General features: G+C 45.8%; 1 protein-coding gene across 1 annotated transcript in view; it reads right to left on the minus strand.

Moving 5' to 3' along the window:
- Positions 1-961: 961 nt before the first annotated feature.
- The window catches only part of GALNT1 (polypeptide N-acetylgalactosaminyltransferase 1), a 77,787-nt gene continuing 59,625 nt past the window's right edge, over positions 962-19,123 (minus strand). The window contains exons 5-12 of the mRNA XM_038770340.1: positions 17,802-18,009; positions 16,513-16,683; positions 15,372-15,489; positions 13,363-13,543; positions 7,599-7,738; positions 6,383-6,481; positions 5,703-5,837; positions 962-2,176 (exon numbers count right to left, since the gene is read on the minus strand). Coding sequence (XP_038626268.1) covers positions 2,030-2,176; positions 5,703-5,837; positions 6,383-6,481; positions 7,599-7,738; positions 13,363-13,543; positions 15,372-15,489; positions 16,513-16,683; positions 17,802-18,009 — 1,199 coding nt within the window. The 3' untranslated portion in view covers positions 962-2,029. The remainder of the gene's footprint in view (positions 2,177-5,702; positions 5,838-6,382; positions 6,482-7,598; positions 7,739-13,362; positions 13,544-15,371; positions 15,490-16,512; positions 16,684-17,801; positions 18,010-19,123) is intronic.

Raw genomic sequence — 19,123 nt, forward strand, 5'->3', positions numbered from 1 at the left:
CCCAGGAGGAGAAAGGAAAACAGAGACCCGTGCGGGAGTAGCTTTCCTCCCTCGGGCCAGCTCTTCGGTCTGGGCACAGGAAACCAACTAGGAAAAGCAAGGAATTTGAGGGGGGCTCGAGGGAAATGAAGAGGCGCCCTCCGTCCTGGCAAACGGTGAAGTCGACGAGCAGGGAAACACAGCAGAATGATTTTAAACCGGGACTTCCAATCGCCCTTTGGCTTTTCGACGGCATCTCGGGAGCGCTTACGATGTGCCGGGCACCGCTCTAAGCGCTGGGGTCGATACCAGCTGAGCAGGTTAGGACACAACCCCCGTCCCACCGGGGCTCACGGTCAAAGAGGGAGAGAAAACCGGTATCGCACCCCCATTTTACAGGTGGGGAAACAGGCCCTGAGAGAAGAAACCGCAGGCGTGTCCCGCAGCGGGCGGACGGCTGAGCGGGGATTAGAACCCAGGACCTCCGGTTTCCAAGCCTGCGCTCCATTCATTAGGCCACATTCCCTTTGGTTGGGAAGGTCAGGGAGCACACAGATCCCACAATAGCCAGCTTCAATATACTTGGGAGAAAAAGCGCCGTTCTTTGAATTGTGTTTTCTAAAAACCTTTCTCGCTGCGTACTCGGAGCAGTTCGGTGTTTCAAGAGCCGAATAATCCAGATGGATTCAACTGAATGTGGAAGAGAGGCTGGAAATGCACTCGGTACAGTCAAATAACAACAACAAAAAAATAAGATACAGCTGAATTTCTTTGGGGCCCTTATTTTTACATTGCCAAATGAACCATCTTCCTGCAGATTTTACTCGGGGACAAGAGACGTCGATCGAGATTACATTTCGACCCTCTAATCTAAATACGCTTGACAAAGAAGCCCACGAGTACGGAGTGAAAAAGATTTTCCAGAAAACCTTCGTCTACATCAACCTCCACTTACCCAAATAATAAATCACATTTGCAAACATTTTTGTGGACTGGAATAATAAACCAAGGCCAAAAGATTTATTGCTGTGAAAACAAATCTGTAGTACAGTAGTAGGATGTTGGGCACTAGGTTTAATCAGTCAGGTTAAGACGACGAGAAAAGCAAAAGTTGAAATCTTTTGCACAAATCCGATGACCTCGGAACAACTGAAATGGATGGTCCGGAAAGACAAGTGAGCCCTGTTAAGCCTCCGCTTTTTAGCAGGCGAAAAAAAAAATAAAAATAAAAATGAAGGCGCTACAATTTCAACAACCTCCAAACCAATGGAAGGACAAAGAGTGGAAAAAAATGAACTGACATTCCAAGAGCCAAATTTTTTCAGCTCAGTTTAATTTCAGCACCCCAGGAAATAAAAATGCAACCGTGACTGTCACGTAACTGAAAACGAAGATATTGTTGGAACTGGTTAATCCCTCCCCATTGAGGTATAAAATCTACATATAAATTTGATACTTTACTATAACAAATTGTACTTTTCATAGTTCTGACTTCATTTCCCTTAAACCCTGTTTAATATATTTCCGTAAAAATGATATTTTGCCGATTCTGGTTCCGTTTCGGTGCCATTTATTCTCGTATCAATATTTAACGTCCCGGTTAGCAATTCTAACCGGGGGGTGGGGGAGAAAAAAAAATCTTGGAAACCTCTTCATTATGACAGCACTCCCCGCGTAAGTTACTGTCATGCAAGCGAACTCTAATGAGGCGGCTCTCCAGAGAGCGGATTTCACTGATTAGGTTTTCATTGTCTAAACGTTCTCTACAATGATTCTTTGATGAAAGACTCTTTCAATCTTGTAAACATCAGTGTGCACAGTTTCACTAGTATAAAGTGTGTCCACGTCCACATCGGAAAGGCTGGTTTCACGGCTAGTGAAAAAGCAAGGGGCAGTTTCCATGGCTGATAAACCTTGCGTTCTCCAGGAACCGAAAGTTCGTTTCCTCTCTCTTTTTTTTTTTTGCTCTGTAAGGACGTGGCGGAGACGTCTGCCGAGGTAGCCCGGCCGATCCCTTTTTTTCCGTTCCCCTTTTGGGACTCGGACCCCCTCAGAATATTTCCGGAAGGGTCACGTTCCGGAGGAGCCACTGCTGGGATCGGCTGCCGTTGCAGTCTCTGATGCTGGGTACCTGACTGTCCTCTTCCGTGGCTTTGTCCAGGCATTGATTACTGTTCACATGCAGCAGGGTTAATTTCTAGGAGGACCGCGGCAGTGGGGGGAGAGAGAGAGAGAGAGACAAAATCAGCAACTGTAGTTAAAAAAAAAAACAAACTGGAAGAAAATTCACGTTCCTTTAGGGACACCATAAAGCTGACCTTTGGAAAGACTTATTATTCTTTAAAAATACACCCCAGTTGGTGTGGGTGACTATGCTTGACTCTGAAACCAGGCCAACACCGGCTTTAAGAATCCGGCCCGTCATGCCGGGTGCAGAACATTGTGCCAAACCCTTGGGAGTCTCTAAAATGGGAAACAATCTCCCTGCTTACTTTACTGGCTTGGGTGGCTTTCCCTGCCCTTGGTGTCGGGAAGGTGAGGAAGAGTGCGGGGCCGCCCGCAGAAAGGTGCACGAATTCATCTTATTTATGGGTTACGTGTCTCCCAGCTTAGACTCTAAACTCCTAGAGGGCAGGAGGGAATTAGGACGCAATCCTCTTCCAGGCAATGGCCTCAAACGGGTGTGGGAGTGTGGGTATAATAATAATAATAATGGCATCTGCTAAGCACTTACTATGTGCAAAGCACTGTTCTAAGCGCTGGGGGAGGATCCAAGGTGATCAGGTTGTCCCACGCGGGGCTCACAGTCTCCATCCCCATTTTCCAGATGAGGGAACTGAGGCCCAGAGAAGTGAAGCGACTTGCCCAAAGTCACACAGCTGACGATTGGCGGAGCCGGGATTTGAACCCATGACCTCCGACTCCAAAGCCCGGGCTCTTCCCACTGAGCCACGCTGCTTCCCTGTCCACGTACCAGGATCCTCACGAAGTGCCAGGCCCGGCCGGGATCTCCCCAGTGCCAAGTCCCCACTCCCTTCAGGCCGGTCAGTCAGTCGACCGTATTTACTGGGCACTTACTGTGTGCGGGACACTGTACCAAGCACTCGGGAGAGTACGATACAACGATATAACAGATTCCCTGCCCACCGTGACCTTACAGTCTAGAGGGGGAAGACAGACGTTAATAGAAATAAACAAATGGCAGGTACGGATAGAAGTACCCCCTCCTTCCTCTCCCCCTCCTCCTGACCTCTTCCCCTCCCCACAGCACCTGTATATATGTTTGTATGGATTTATTACTCTATTTATTTTACTTGTACAGATTTCTTCTATTTATTTTATTTTGTTAGTATGTTTTGTTTTGTTGTCTGTCTCCCCCTTCTAGACCATGAGCCCGCTGTTGGGTAGGGACCGTCTCTAGATGTTGCCAACCTGGACTTTCCAAGTGCTTAGTCCAGTGCTCTGCCCACAGTAAGCGCTCAATAAATACGATTGATTGAATGAATGAATGAGAGTGCTGTGGCGGGGGGACGAACGAAGAAAGCAGGGTGATGCAGACCGGAGTGCGAGAAGACGACCGGAGGGCTTTTATTATTATTATTATTATTATGGCATTTATTAAACGCTTACTATGTGCAAAGCACTGTTCTAAGCGCTGGGGAGGTTACAAGGTGATCAGGTTGTCCCACGGGGGGCTCACAGTCTTCCTCCCTATTTTCCAGATGAGGGAACTGAGGCCCAGAGAAGTGAAGTGACTTGCCCAGAGTCACACAGCTGACAACTGGTGGAGCCGGGCTTAGTCAGAGAGGGCCTCGTGGAGGAGATGGGCTTTCGGTACGGCTTTGAAGACGGGGCGGGGGGGAGAGTTATTGTCTGTAGGATACGAAGAGGGAAGGCTCCAGGCCCGAGGCAGGATGTGGGCGAGAACTAGGCGGTGAGACAGGTGAGATGGCGGTCCAGTGAGAAGGGTGGCATTACAAGAGCCCATTGTGAGGGCTGGGTTGGAATAGGAGAGTAGTGAGGTGAAACAGGAAGGGGGCATGGCGGACAAGTGACAGAACCGACACTGGAACCCATGACCTTCGGATTCCTAGGCCCGTGCTCATTCACCCATTCAATCGTATTTACTGAGCGCTTACTGCGTGCAGAGCACTGGACTAAGCGCTTGGGAAGTACAAGTCGGCAACAGTCCTCCCGTTAGGCTGCGTGAGGGAGAGGGAGAGAGAGAGAAACCACCACTTAAAAGCACGGCCCTCCCTCGTGTTAGGAAAAGAGAGAAAACGCAGGGCGGCGGGGAAGGAAACTGTCACATAAAAGCCCGGCCCTCCATCCCGTTGGGGTGCGGGGAGAGACACACGTCCACTTGTTTTGTTGTCTGTCTCCCCCTTCTAGACTGTGAACCCGTTCCTGGGTAGGGACCGTCTCTATATGTTGCCAACTTGGACCTCCCAAGCGCTTAGTACAGTGCTCTGCACAGAGTAAGCGCCCAATAAATACGACTGAATGAATGAATGAATGAATACAGAGACGGTCCCTCCCCAACAACGGGCTCACAGTCTAGAAGGGGGAGACGGACAACACAACAAAACATGCGGACGGGTGTCGGGTCGTCAGAATAAATAGAAGTAAAGCGAGATGCACATCATTCACAAAATAAATAGAATAGGAAATATGGACAAGTAAAATGAACGGAGTAATAAATCTGTACAAACATATATACAGGTGCCGTGGGAAGGTGCTCATTGACTTCAGCAAGACTGAAGGAATGTGGCTTTTACTCCAGGGCCATAAACCCGTTTCCCAGCTTCACTTTCTTCCACTTTCTATCCAACCTATCCCCTCCATTCCTTGGACAACAGTGCTTTGCACATAGTAAGCGCTGAACAAACACCATCATTATTATTAAGAGGTCAGGGCCACGCTACAAGTAAAACCCCAGCGCTTCTGGTGCTGAAGTTTTTGCGGTGGGGAGGGGGGGTTCCTAGGACAAATGGAAGAGGTCTCATTTTACTGGGTTTTATATTCTAAGGGCCACTGCCATGGGCTGGGAAAACAGAGAGGAAGCAGAACCTAGCGAAAGAACTCGGGGGCCGGGGTAGATACAAATTAATTAGTTTGGACATTCATTCACTCATTCAATCGTATTTATTGAGCGCTTACTGTGTGCAGAGCACTGTACTAAGTGCTTGGGAAGTACAAGTTGGCAACATACACAGACAGTCCCTACTCTACATGGGGTACACAGTTTTAGTAGGAGGAAGAACAGATAACCCCATTTTACAGTAAAGGAAATGGAAGCCCAGAGAATAATAATAATAATAATAATAACAATGCTGGCATTTATTAAGTGCTTACTATGTGCAAAGCACTGTTCTAAGCGCTGGGGAGGTTACAAGGTGATCAGGCTGTCCCATGCGGGGCTCACACTCTTAATCCCCATTTTACAGATGAGGGAACTGAGGCTCAGAGAAGTCAAGTGACTTGCCCAAAGTCACACCGCAAGCAACCAGGTTTAGAACCCAGGTCCTTCCAACCCCAAGGCCGTGCCGTCTCCACTCGGCCACGCTGCTCGTTTAGTTCTTAAGTCACCTGGGCTCCTTTCCCCGTATCTTCATCTGGAGAGGAGCGCCCTTCTAATATCCTTCCAAAAACCATCTCCCGTCCTCCAAGCAACCTGTAGGAAAACGTCCCTAGGCTCTGACTCCTACGATGGGACGACTCACCGTGGGATCGTATTCCCAAAGCTGATTGCCTTTCAGGTGGTGGCACTTGAGCATTGTGACTGGACCGTTAAGCTTGGAGACGTCCAAACATAAATCATCCGTTCGGATTTCTTTGTTGGCAGTGTAGGAGAACACCTGGAAAATACGACAGCCGTTTCAGCACCCGGCTTCCGCGGTGTGTCAGGGGCGTTTTGACCAAATTGACCGCAGGCGGGTCTCCGGGGTAATGGGAATTAGGACGGCTTTTAGCTGAACCAACAGGGTTTTGAGCCTTGCGGCAAAACCGTCAAAGTTGCCCTTCGACGCGGGGCTTTGTTAAAAAAAAAAAAGAAGAAAAACAACAACAGAGGAAAGCAAAAAAAAAAAAAAAATCCAATCCGAGGCACGCACTCATTTCTATTCTCTGAACAAAATGACTGGGAAGAGACATTGCCAGGTAACTGGGAACGGGTTGCAGATAATGACAGCCTCTCTGCAGGGTGCTTAAAAGAACAACTTGCCACTGGTTGTCACCTCTTTGACAAAGGCTGACACGCACCCTTTGACTCTGCAACAGAAATGAGCCATACAGGACATTTAAATTTGCTACAAATCACTCTTCTCTCTTCCTACAGCAAAAAGGCCGCTCGGGTGACAGACCAATCCTTCCTCCGCGCTTTTACGAAGAAACTAACATTCACCTGATTACCCCCCATTCCGTGGCAGTTAAAAATCCCGACTTTTTCATTCTCTTTCCTTGCCATGTTATCCAGACACTGATTTGTCTCCACGTTTCGTATCTGCCGAGAAAACGGACAGGAACAATAGGTGTGAGAGGAATCGAGATATCGCTGGCCTTCCGGACGGATGAAACCTTAGTACCGGGCACTGTACTAAGCGCTCTGGAGAGCAGAATAGAACAGAGTTGGTATGCACGTTCCTGAGCCACAGACTGACAGTCTAGAGAGGGAGAGAGTAAACTACGAATACGGACGTAAGTGCTGCGGGGCCGAGGGTGGGGATGAATAGCAAGTGCTTAAAGGGTAACAATGATAAAAGTAATTATGGTACTTGGTAAGCGCTATGTGCCAAGCACTGCTTTAAGCCTGGGGTAGATTCAAGCCATTCATAGTTCCACATGGGGCTCACACTCTAAATCCTCATTTTACAGATGAGATAACTGAGGCCCAGAGAAGTGAAATGACTCGGTTACGCTGTTGACACGTGGCAGGGCCGTCTGGCAGGATCAGAACCCTGGTCTTTCTGTCTCCCGGGCTTGTGCTTCATCCACTAAGCCAGGCTGATCCTCATTTAGGAACTAAGTGCATACGGGCCGCAGAAGGGAGAGGGAGGAGGAGAAATAAGGAACTCCCTGGTGACAGAACACCTGTGATCACAGGCCAACCCAAATGTCCAGGGTGGCAAGCCCCACGGCGGCAAGGAATTTAGGAATTATCCAGCCAAAGTGGCAGGACAATCAGCAATGGGGCGGTGAGATGCGCAAATGCCGGCACGTGCACGAATGGAGAACGCCGGTGATGACCATCACACCAAAGTCTGTCGTCTAATCAGAACTCCATGTGTGGGTTTATTAACTCTGACAACAGAAACAGCGCCAGGCATACTGAATACGTTAGGAGATATTTCAGCTGTAATGGTACTCAAGGAAGTCATTTATTTAGCAAATACGATTAGAACCTATTTGCTGTCACCCGGGCACCAACATGACTAGCTCGCAGAGTTTAACGGGATAAATTCTGTCATCTCCGATGAAAACGTCGAACGTCTTCATATATTAATGAGAAACACACGCATCGGGATGTTTCAATGCACAGTTGGCTCTCGGGTGCCTGAAGTCGGAATTTTGATTCTTACCGCGTTAGGCAGAGGGTTTACACAAGAGGAAAAGCCTTTTACCTCTCCCAAAGAGAAATAGTGCCGTGGAATCTGGGAATCGGGATAAACGTTTTCGAGGTACCAAGAGAAGGGCTTGCATTGTAGTTTGTGTCTCAGGCCAAGTCTTGATGATATGTCCCCATAATCTACCTTTGTAACTCCTGTGGAGAAGAACCGTTGATGTTAAATTGTCCGTATTTCACGAGAGAGAACACTTCCATATACACACTGAATCCAACAAGGTAGAGAATGAGAGGGGCATTATATCCTTTAAAAACAAATAAATAGGCCTCCCTAACCCTTAGGGAGTGATAAATTGGTCTGCCGGCTCACCTGTTACCGCAATCAAAGAATTCAGAATAAAGTACTGAGGCAGCCACTCAAGTTCTCGTGTCGAGCATCCTAGAGCTGATTTGTGGATTTACGAACATCCTGAAACCTACGGCCTTCTTGACTCAAATTTTGTGCTTTCCTCCAAACTGCCCTGCTTCTTACTACCGGCTCCAAACATCAACGACAAATAGTAAATGGACTGTACCTGATCGGATTGCTACTGAGTCTTCCCCAATGATTAGCACAGTGTTTGGTACATACTAGGGACTTAAAAGCCACCGTTATTTTTTTTTTTTTGCATCCACAGCTTATCTCTTGGACTAGCAAGACAGAACAAATAAATTCAGAGTTGTATCCCTAAAAGGCTGGTTCCAGAGATGAAGATTTGCCGTTCAGCCTCCTGACTGAGATTTGAAAGGTGAGCCAAGACAAACTGGAGGTGACAACAACTTCTGCCTCAACTCCCTCATCTTGAAAAATGAATTTTCTCCTGAAGAAATTTAACAGGTGACAAGTAATTCCATGGAAGGCACCTTTAAACCAACACAGAAATGTTTTTAAGCTCCAATGAGGGCAAAATGATATGTATATCATGCATATATGTATATATGGTTGTACATATTCATAACTCTATTTATTTATTTATTTATTTATTTTACTCGTATATATCTATCCTATTTATTTTATTTTGTTAGTATGTTTGGTTTTGTTCTCTGTCTCCCCCTTTTAGACTGTGAGCCCACTATTGGGTAGGGACTGTCTCTATATGTTGCCAATTTGTACTTCCCAAGCGCTTAGTACAGTGCTCTGCACATAGTAAGCGCTCAATAAATACGATTGATGATGACTGATGATGATGATGATGAAAATGACGAGAATGGCTCGATAGCACGAGCAACTGAGAAGAAGAATGTTCAAATTAACAATGAGATGTCTCTAATATCTCCAGCACGTCGGCAGTGACAAGACAAAGAACAGCCTGGAACAGGTAGGGGAACTGCATTTTGAAAGGGTGTAGTCCGGTCATGCTCCCCATTTCCCCATTAGAACTTACCCTTTTGATATAATAGAACGGTACACAAACAGTGATTCAAATTACAACCCTGAATTCTAAATTGGAGTTTACGGTAAGCCACGATGTTATTTGTATAAGAGTTTTAAATGTCAGTACTAAACAATGAAAGTGTTTTTCAGCGGTAGTCTCAAAAACCGTGGTCATGGCAACAGACATATCAAAGTAAGGAAAGCAGAGCTGCTTCTTCTCCTGACTTCCTTGATTTTACCACGTTTGAGGAAACTGATTTTGGTTCTCTTCCAAAGATAGCTAAGTTGTCCTTATCAAAATTTCTGTTAGGCATCCATAAATACCTGGTGGTGTACATTAGCACCATAAAAACGAGTTAACAGATATGGTCTTTTCCTTCCAGTGACTGCCATTCTATAATGTTTGGTTTTTTTGAGGGGAGAGGGGGGAATGGAAAACAACCAAAACCGTCACCCCCAAAGCATGGTCGCGAACCCAGGATATTCTGAACATTGACTTTCTTGTTATGATCGTCTTTGACTTGATTACCCAAGATTATTGAAGTTGGTTCTGACCCAACTTGAAGACCATATGAATTCAGGCGATAGGGATTCAGGAAGTTGGTAGGAAATACTGAAATGAACATCAAGTTCTAGCTGACAACCAGGTTCCCACACGGCCCTACACCCCTGAACTTATCCAAATTTTAAGATCCGGGAAAACTGGGCTAATCGGGGGAAATTTCATCTTGGAATCGCTTTCGTAGGTAACTGAGTCTTGCCCCGATTCAATGACGCACAGCCCGAACCCGTCACCTTGAACAAACGTCAATTAAAGATGCGTGACCATCACGATGGCTTACTTCTAGACTTGTAGGGACCGTCTCTATATGTTGCCAACTTGTACTTCCCAAGCGCTTAGTACAGTGCTCTGCACACAGTAAGCGCTCAATAAATACGATTGATTGATTGATTTGGCCAGTCCACGAGCGATCTAAAAATCCTCTAATCTTAGCTGATAATGACCCTGATTAGAATTGTGGCATTTGTTAGGCGCTTCCTATGTGCCCGAAACTCCAGCGCTTAGAACAGTGCTTCGCACATAGTAAGCGCTTAACAAATACCATTATTATTATTATTATCACTGAGCACTGGGGTGGATACAAGCAAACTGAGCTGGGCACGGTCCCTGTCCCAAACAGGGTTTAGAAGTCTAAATCCCCGTTTTACAGATAAGGCCATTTACAGGTGAATTTGGTGACCTTGGGCTTGCCCAGGGTCTCCCCACAGCCAGGCGGTGGAGCCGGGATTAGAACCCAAGTCCTCTGACTCCCAAGCCCGGGCTCTTTCCACTAGACAACACTGCTTCCTAGTTAGGCAATTAGAAAGGCAGTTAGGCCTTTTAATTCACTGGGCTAGATTTCTGGGAGGGAAGAAGTTTAGTAAAGCTGGAAGTGTTTTGCAAGTGAGAGACAGCCAAGAGAGAAGAAAAGAAAGGATGGGCCACTAGAGAAATGATCAGTATAATAATAACAATAATAATAATAATAATGGCATTTATTAAGCACTTACTATGTGCAAAGCACTGTTCTAAGCGCTAGGGAGGTGACAAGGTGATCAGGTTGTCCCACAGGGGGCTCACACTCTTCATCCCCATTTGACAGATGAGGGAACTGAGGCCCAGAGAAGTCCAAAGTCACCCGGCTGACAAGTGGCAGAGCCGGGATTTGAACCCATGACCTCGGACTCCAAAGCCCGGGCTCTTTTCCACTGAGCCACGCTGCCGCCTTGGAGGTGGCATTCTGATGAATGATACTTGGGAAATGTTCTCTTGGGGTTGTATTCATTTCTTCACCCTTCCTAATTTGTAGCAAGGAACTGAACGTTTCCTTAGGCTACAATATCTATAGAAGGCTTTGTCTATGAGTGAGGAATAATAATAATAATAATAATAATAATAATGATGATGGCATTTATTAAGTGCTTACTATGTGCAAAGCACAATTCTAAGCGCTGGGGAGGTTACAAGGTGATCAGGTTGTCCCACGGGGGGCTCACAGTCTTAATCCCCATTTTCCAGATGAGGTAACTGAGGCCCAGAGAAGTGAAGTGACTTGCCCAAAGTCACATAGCTGACAAGTGGCGGAGCCGGGATTTGAACCCATGACCTCTGACCCCAAAGCCCGGGCTCTTTTCACCGAGCCAGGCGGCTAGGTTCTGAAAGAGAACCAAGCAAGGTTGGTGTGTTTCGGGGGAGATCACATCTCCCCTGCGTGAGACTGTGTGACTTTGGGCAAGTCACTTCTCTATGCCTCAGTTCCCTCATCTGTAAAATGGGGATGAAGACTGGGAGCCCCACGTGGGACAACCTGATCACCTTGTATCCTCCCCAGGGCTTAGAACAGTGTGTTGCACATAGTAAGCGCTTAACAAATGCCTCATTATTATTATTATCACATCTTCAAAGTCAGAGAGAGTGTCTCATATGTACGGGACCGGAGGAAGAATCGGGAGATCTCCATTCTGTTCCTAGGACCACAGGCGGGTTCTTCGGACCTTCTTGTATGACAAAAAATGAGAAGTTGGGTGGCCTAGTGGCAGGAGCCCGGGCCGGGAGTCGGAGGACCAGGGTTCCCATCCCAGCTCTGCCACTTCCCTGCCCGGTGCCCATGGACACGTCATTTAACTCCTCTGTGCCTCAGTTGTCTCCTCCGTAAAACGGGGATTCAATCCCTGTTCTCCCTCCCACTTAGACTGTGAGCCCCACGTGGGACAGGGAATGTATCCAACCTGATTATCTTGTATTTACCCTAGCTCTCAGTATTGCACCATGGCGCAGTGGAAGACTGTGAGCCCGTCGTTGGGTAAGGACTGTCTCTGTTGCCGACTTGTACTTCCCAAGCGCTTAGTACAGTGCTCTGCACACAGTAAGCGCTCAATAAATACGACTGAATGAATGCATAAAGTCCCCGGAGTGGGAGTCAGAAGGTCATGTTCTAATCCCGGCTCCGCCACTTGCCTGTTGTGTGACCTTGGGCCAGTCACTTCACTTTTCTGCGACTCAGTTCCCTCATCTGTAAAATGGGGGTTGAGACTGCTAGCAAGCAGCGTAGCTCAGTGGAAAGAGCCCGGGCTTTGGAGTCAGAGGTCAGGGGTTCAAATCCCGGCTCCGCCAATTGTCAGCTGAGTGACTTTGGACAAGTCATTTCTCTTCACTGTGCCTCAGTTACCTCATCTGGAAAATGGGGATTGAGACTGTGAGCCCCCGTGGGGCAACCTGATTACCTTGTAACCTCCCCAGTGCTTGGAACAGCGCTTTGCACATAGTAAGCGCTTAATAAATGCCATCACCATCATGTGGGACAGGGACTGTGCCCAGCCCATTTTGCTTGGATCCACCCCAGTACTTAGTACAGTGCCTGCCACGTAGTAAGCCCTTAAATACCATTATTATTATTATTATTATTATTATTATTATTATTATCATCACTGTGTTTAGCATATAGGAAGTGCTAGCAAATACCACCCTCATAACTATTATTTTATTTTATATCAATGTCAGTGTCTCCTATAACATGTGATTTGAAGAAACGCAGAAAAAATAGCCATTCTCATCCACTCCGGCAGGTCTTAGAAGCTTTTGGTTTCTCCCGCCCCAACATCCTGGAACTTTAATTCTGTGGTGAAGGATCTGCTGTCATGAAGCGCTTAACCTCTGCAAAGAACATTTGGCCAGTCTGCTCGTGCGAATTTTAAGGATTTTTTCACTAGAAAAATAAGATGGAATGACAGAACTGATTTGAAATGCTATGGAGAACTAAGTTTTTTTTGTTTATAAAGTTTAGCTAAAATGTACCCTTGAATTTTTATTTGCCCTTTGCTCCACCCACCCATTCAGTCGTATTTATTGAGTGCTTATGGTGTGCATAAAACGCTTGGAAGAGTACAACACAACAATAATCAGAAGAATAAGCTGGAAGTAAAACTTGGCACTGGTTCACCAGGAGACAGTGGGAAATCCATAAAACACACATCTTATAGAAACAGCTAGATGTGTCCATATTTTGTCGCAAATATTTCTCTTAGTATGAGTCAGACAGACAGTAAGGAAGTTAACTTTTTACTTCGTGATGGCCTTCCCTATTAGAGACCAATCTCTGCTGATCGGTTTTAGTCATATTTTAGTCATCTTCTAGACTGTGAGCCCGCGGTTGGGTGGGGACCGTCTCTATATGTTGCCAACTTGTACTTCCCAAGCACTTAGTACAGTGCTCTGCACACGGTAAGCGCTCAATAAATACGGCCGAATGAATATTTTCCTTTCCTATAATTTCAGGGTGAAAGCACATCACATCTGGCTAGGGCATTTCTGACATCCATTTCAGAAAAGGGAGCGGATTCACTGTCCAAAATATGAAACGTTACTGACCCGGGGAAATGATATAGAAGAAATTCTTGAACTCGTCCATCCACACCTCGGCGAGCCTTCTGTTGTTTTTGTTGATGATCTGTCCTGTTCCCCCTGGAAATGTATACGGGGTAGCTTTTCGGAACACATGCCCGACGTGTGAGCAGGTCACGATTTCCAAAGTACCCCCGCACTGCCATATCTGAAAATGAAAAACCAACGAAGCGAGACTGTGACACACAACAGGGAATGCGTTAGGAAGCGGCACTGGAGGCTCGGTAGATTACTTTTTACCCCTAGCTGAACGAGTCGGAATTTGAGGTGTCGGGAGAGTCAGGTTCCTTTAATCCGGAAAACCTGGAGAGGTTGCCATCGCTCATCTTCGTGTTCCTCTGGCCGACACGTGGGGAGTCGCCCAGCACCTCATGGTAACTAACGTTGGGTTCGAAATCCCAGCCCCAACACGTGCCTTAACTTCTTAACTTGTAGAAGCGGCATGGTTTAGCTGCCCGAGTCAGGAGGACCTGGGTTTTAATCCCGGCTCGGCCACGTATCTCCAGTGTAACCCCGGGCGAGTCATTTCACTCCTTTGGGTCTCAGTCACCTCATCTGTAAAGTGGGAGCCCCGTGTGGGATGGGGACTGTATCCAACCTGATTAACCCCAGTGCTTAGAACAGGGCTCTGCACACAGTGAGTGCTTAACAAGTACCATTATTATTATTATTATTGCCTAGGCAAGTCAGTTCTGTCAATGCCCTCCCTTTTCATGTCCTATAGACAATTACTCTCTCCCGCACTCAAATCAATCAATCAATCGTATTTATTGAGCGCTTACTGTGTGCAGAGCACTGTACTAAGCGCTTGGGAAGTACAAGTTGGCAACATATAGGGACAGTCCCTACCCAACAGTGGGCTCACAGTCTAAAAGAAAATGTTCGTAGTCGGCAGGATTCGAACCTGCGCGGGGAGACCCCCATGGATTTCTAGTCCATCGTCTTAACCAGCCTCACTGGAGGCACATCCTCCCAGACTAAGCCCTCTTTCGCACTCCCTTCTGCATCCCCCAGCCCCACAACATTTTTGACATATCCATAATTTATTTATTTATATTAATATCTGCCTCTCCCGAGACCGTATCAACTGCACCATGTTTTCTTACAAGACGGAGATGATGGGGTTTGTTATCTTAGAGACCCATCATTTCTTGAGTGGTCCGAACGGTATTTTGATGAAAAGGACAGGCTGGGACTCGAAGAACACCTTCTAATCCAGCTTGGAAGTGTCTGCATATTAGCCAACAGATCTAAGCCTTTTTCATGGCTCTGACATAAGACTGTTTCCAGAAGCGCTAATAGCCGGGATCCCCTGTATAAGTTTAAAGCTACGTGGATTTTTAAAAAAGCTGACTTACGGAAAAAATCGGGCTGATAAATTCAAACACGCCCGACCAGCTGCATCGTCAAGCATGCAGCACTAAGACCAATGAAAGCTTGTTCACCTAGCCCTTCCTATAGCGTCGCTAGAGCCGTGCTATTTATGGTACTTATTAAGTGCTTATTATATGCCGAGTGGCACAATAAGCTATTTGGGTAGATTTAAGATAATCATATTTGACAGCTATTTGGGTAGATTTAAGATAATCATATTTGACACGGTCTCTGTCTGACAAAAGGCTTGCAACCTAAGACCCACGATCAGTTCAAACATATAACAAACACACACAACACACACCTTTCCCTTAAAGGATTTTTTTTCCTTATTTAAGACTTCTTTTGATTGAAGGGATTTTTTTTTTCCTTATTTAAGACTTCTTTTGACTTGAAGGCTCCAAAGACAACTCACTTTCCGTTTTCTCTTGCTGAAAATAAGGACCTCTCATTTGCTCGTTTAGACCAAGAATGTGAATAATCAACTGCTATTGCCATTTGAAGTAAATTGTTGTCTGAGCACCAAAAAGACCCGAAAGATACCGCTGAACACCACTAAACAGAAAAAAAAAGGTATTCAATAGTAAAGCCGGTCTACTTACCCTAAAGGAGATCTCTAGGTTTTCTCCTCCCCAAATATCCATTCCAGCATCATACGTGCCTATTTCTTGAAAGTAATCTCTATCTATTGAAAAAAGCCCTCCTGCCATTGTTGGGGTCCTGAAAATGATTAATAAAGGGATTTAGGTTTAAAGGGAAAAATGCTGTTGATTACAGAGCCACAATCAGTCACTCAGAAAACGTGTCTACCAACTCTGCTGTTCTGCACTTGTCCAAGCGCTTACCACAGTGCTCTGCACACGGTAAGCACTCAATAAATACAATTAACCAATTTAATGATTTCATATTTTAGGACTTGACTGTATCTCAGTTGTCTGGCCAGAATTCTGCTTTTTCCCAGACAAGACCTGGTCCCTTAGATATTTCTTTTTTTTTTTCTTCCTTTTCTTTTCTCTTCCCCTTTTCTCTTCTCTTTTCTTTCCCTTTTCTCTTCTCTTTTCTTTCCCTTTTCCTTCCCTTTCCTTTTCTCTCTCTCTCCTCTCTCTCTTTCTCTCTCTCTCACACACACACATCTGTGTATCTAGAGAGAGTATGCTGCTGCAATTACACATATGGGATATCAGGTTTAACTATCAATAGGATCAATGATCAACTACAGAAGATAAAAGGAAACTGGGGTTTAAATATACACACACCTGAAAAGGTCAAAAGTTACAGCAGGTACAGAAGATGGAAACAAAATTATTATCATTCTTACTGTTATTACTACTACTAATAATGACACAAGCACCAGCCAATTCACTTAGGGGTTGGAAAGTGATAGAGATGCTCTTGGAGATGTGTGTGTGTATGTGTCTTTTTCCTTTTATTGCATCATTTAGACAGTCCCAAAAGCATGTTCTTAACAATATCGTTAGGAAAGATGCCCTTGAGATAAGTTAAAAAACAAAACCCCTCAGGGTTTTTCTCTCATCTTCATTAACATTTAAGCTCTGTAAGCTCTCTTAAGACTGTAAACTCCAGTATACTGTACTCTCCCAAGCGCTCAGCGTAGAGTGCTCTGCACACAGTAAGCACTCAATAACTGTTGTGACTGATTGACTTTGGCCTTGAAATCCCAAAGTCCTCAGGTTGAAATCCTCCGGGCAATGTTTTAGCAATGTGAAATGCGTTTTACTATACCTGACAGGAAGAGTCCTGTCTCCTTTCCTTCGGTCCATTTCTCTCTGGGGAACGGGATACCACCGGAAATTCAATTTCCAGTTGAACCCACCGTAAGTCATGTCAGAGCCGGCCATGTATTCAAAAGTGTCGTCGCTGATTACATCGATGATTGGACACACTACTGTTCGCCTTTAAGAAAAAAAACCAAAAGTACATCAAAATCAATTAATTAAAAAGGATTTCTAAAAGCCAAACTCGAAAAGAAAAGAGGAACTCTTCACTTTTACACAGTATCTTCAACTGAATGGTCATAGGAGAAGACTTCTGACATCAGCAAGCACTTAATTAGGCGACATTTCTGCCGATTTTGTTGCAGTACACATTTCCAAGGGCTTAGAACAGTGCTCTGCACATAGCAAACACTCAAATACCACTGATCGATTAGGTTAGAGTCATTTAAGAGAAGACTCACTTAACGACTGTGGTACTTGAATACTAACTCTGGCCATTTTTCCCGGTGTAATTTAATATACTAGCGATAGTCAGTGGCCTCAACTTCTAAAAAGCAGCAGAGGGGCTCAATGGAGAGAGTACAGGCCTGGGAATCATTTGCCTGCCGCGTGGCTTTAGGCAAGTCGTTTAACTTCTCTGGGCCTCAGTTTCCTCATCTGTAAAATGGGGATTCAATACTTGTTCTCTCTCCTACTTAGGCTTGAGCCCCGTGTGATGGTGCTGTACCTACTCCAGCATTTAGTACGATGATTGTCGCATGGTATTTGAAGATACCACAATTTAAAAACTCCTGAGAGAAAAGGTCAGTTGTATTAATCCAAGTAGAACAATACAAAACTGAACCCTAGAGTTCCCTTCCATTCAATTCATTCGATCGTATTTACTGAGCGCTTACTGGGTGCAAAGCACTCTACTGGGTGCTTGGGAGAGGACAATACAACGACAAGACTGTTGTCTGCCTCCCCCTTCTAGACCGTGAGCCCGTTGTTGGGTAGGGACCGTCTCTATCTGTTGCCGGCTTGTACTTCCCAACGCTTAGTACAGTGTTCTGCATACGGTAAGCGCTCAATAAATACGATTGAATGAATGAATGAATGAATTCCCTGCCCACAATAAGCTCGCAATCTAAGAGGGGGAGGCAGACATTAATAATTAATACTACAATTCTTCTGACCTATCCCTTAGAAAGCCCAAAAGCTACCTTGATGGAGAGAAAGTTTCCGCTCAATACTACCAAGGAAGACAAGGAGTCCCCTTCTAAGAGGTCGGGAGGCTACAAGTTTCCGGCCAAATACCTGTCAAATTTGATTCTGGCTAACAGCGGCTCGAGCCATCCTACGGTGCATTCGCAGTGAGCGTCCAGGAAGGTGATGACCCGGCCTTTGGAAGCAGCGGCCCCCTTCAATCGGGCTCGAATCAGCCCGCTGCGCTGCTCCATTCGAATCACGTGAACTGGCACCCGCAGTTTCCTCACGTAACTCTCCAGGGGCCTCTTCAAGAAGTCTGAAAGACATTCGTGGAGAACGTGAAGGGCGGAGCGGGCTCTCTTTAAGGGGGCTGGACGGGGCGACGTCGCCGGGTCTTTCCCTCTGGGGACGTGCAGAGATCGGGGGCGGGAGAAAGGGAGTTCTCGGCATCCATCGGGACCCTTCCTCCGGCTTACAGTCGAGATGGGGAGACAGACGTTGATATCAATAAATGACAGATACGGACATGAGTGCTGTGGGGTTGGGGTGGGGACTGAATAAAGGCAGCAAGTCAGGGCAACGCGGAAATGAGGGCTTAGTCAGTAATCAACCGAGCGATGATTACCTTAAAATACACTCCTGGCTGAAGCGTTTTACAACTCGGGTTATCACTTAGTTAAATCCTCCAACACTACAAGCTCCTTTGGTTACTAGAATTTAGAAGCTATACTCCAGAGCTTGAATTTTCTGCCTTTTCCCGTGAAATTCTGTCCGGCTTACAAAATCACTGGAACTCCCTCTTTCGGTGCACACAGATTTTAATTATCATCTTCAATAGGTTTACGGCGATCTAGTTCGCATATTCTAGATGATTTTCATGAATCTCTGAAGACAGAGTGCACAGAAGTGGATTGGGAGGCAGAACAAACTTTGGAGGGATTACTAGCGGTCACCCCTGCAAGTGGATTACTACACCGGGCCTAATTTCTCTCTAGACTGTAAACTTACTGTGGGCAGGAAAGGTGTCTGTTATATTGTACTCTCCCAAGCACTTAATACAGTGCTCTGGACGCAGCAGTGCTCAATCGATTGTTGTTTTAAAAACAATTCTAATGGTGATGCCATTGTCAATAAATACCCAGTCGCTTCGAGAGGACACAATTGTAGGGAAGAACCTAGAGATCAGAAATCTAACTTTTATCCTCCATTTGGTCACTGACTCCCGTGGGTAACGAGGGGGGTCAAGGAATTTACCCTCTCTGGGTTATTAAAATTGCATACTCCAGCTAAGTGAATGCAGATGTGTCTTGCTGGGGTTTGTTTTACTACTTGAATAACTGAATGTCATCGGGCTTGGAAATAAGTTCACTTTATGATGTAAAAATCTGGCTGTCAGTGCCTGAAGGGTTTTCCTCTTCAAGACAGGACCG

Source organism: Tachyglossus aculeatus, chromosome X3 (genome assembly GCF_015852505.1).
Source record: "Tachyglossus aculeatus isolate mTacAcu1 chromosome X3, mTacAcu1.pri, whole genome shotgun sequence".
Classification (NCBI taxonomy): domain Eukaryota; kingdom Metazoa; phylum Chordata; class Mammalia; order Monotremata; family Tachyglossidae; genus Tachyglossus; species Tachyglossus aculeatus.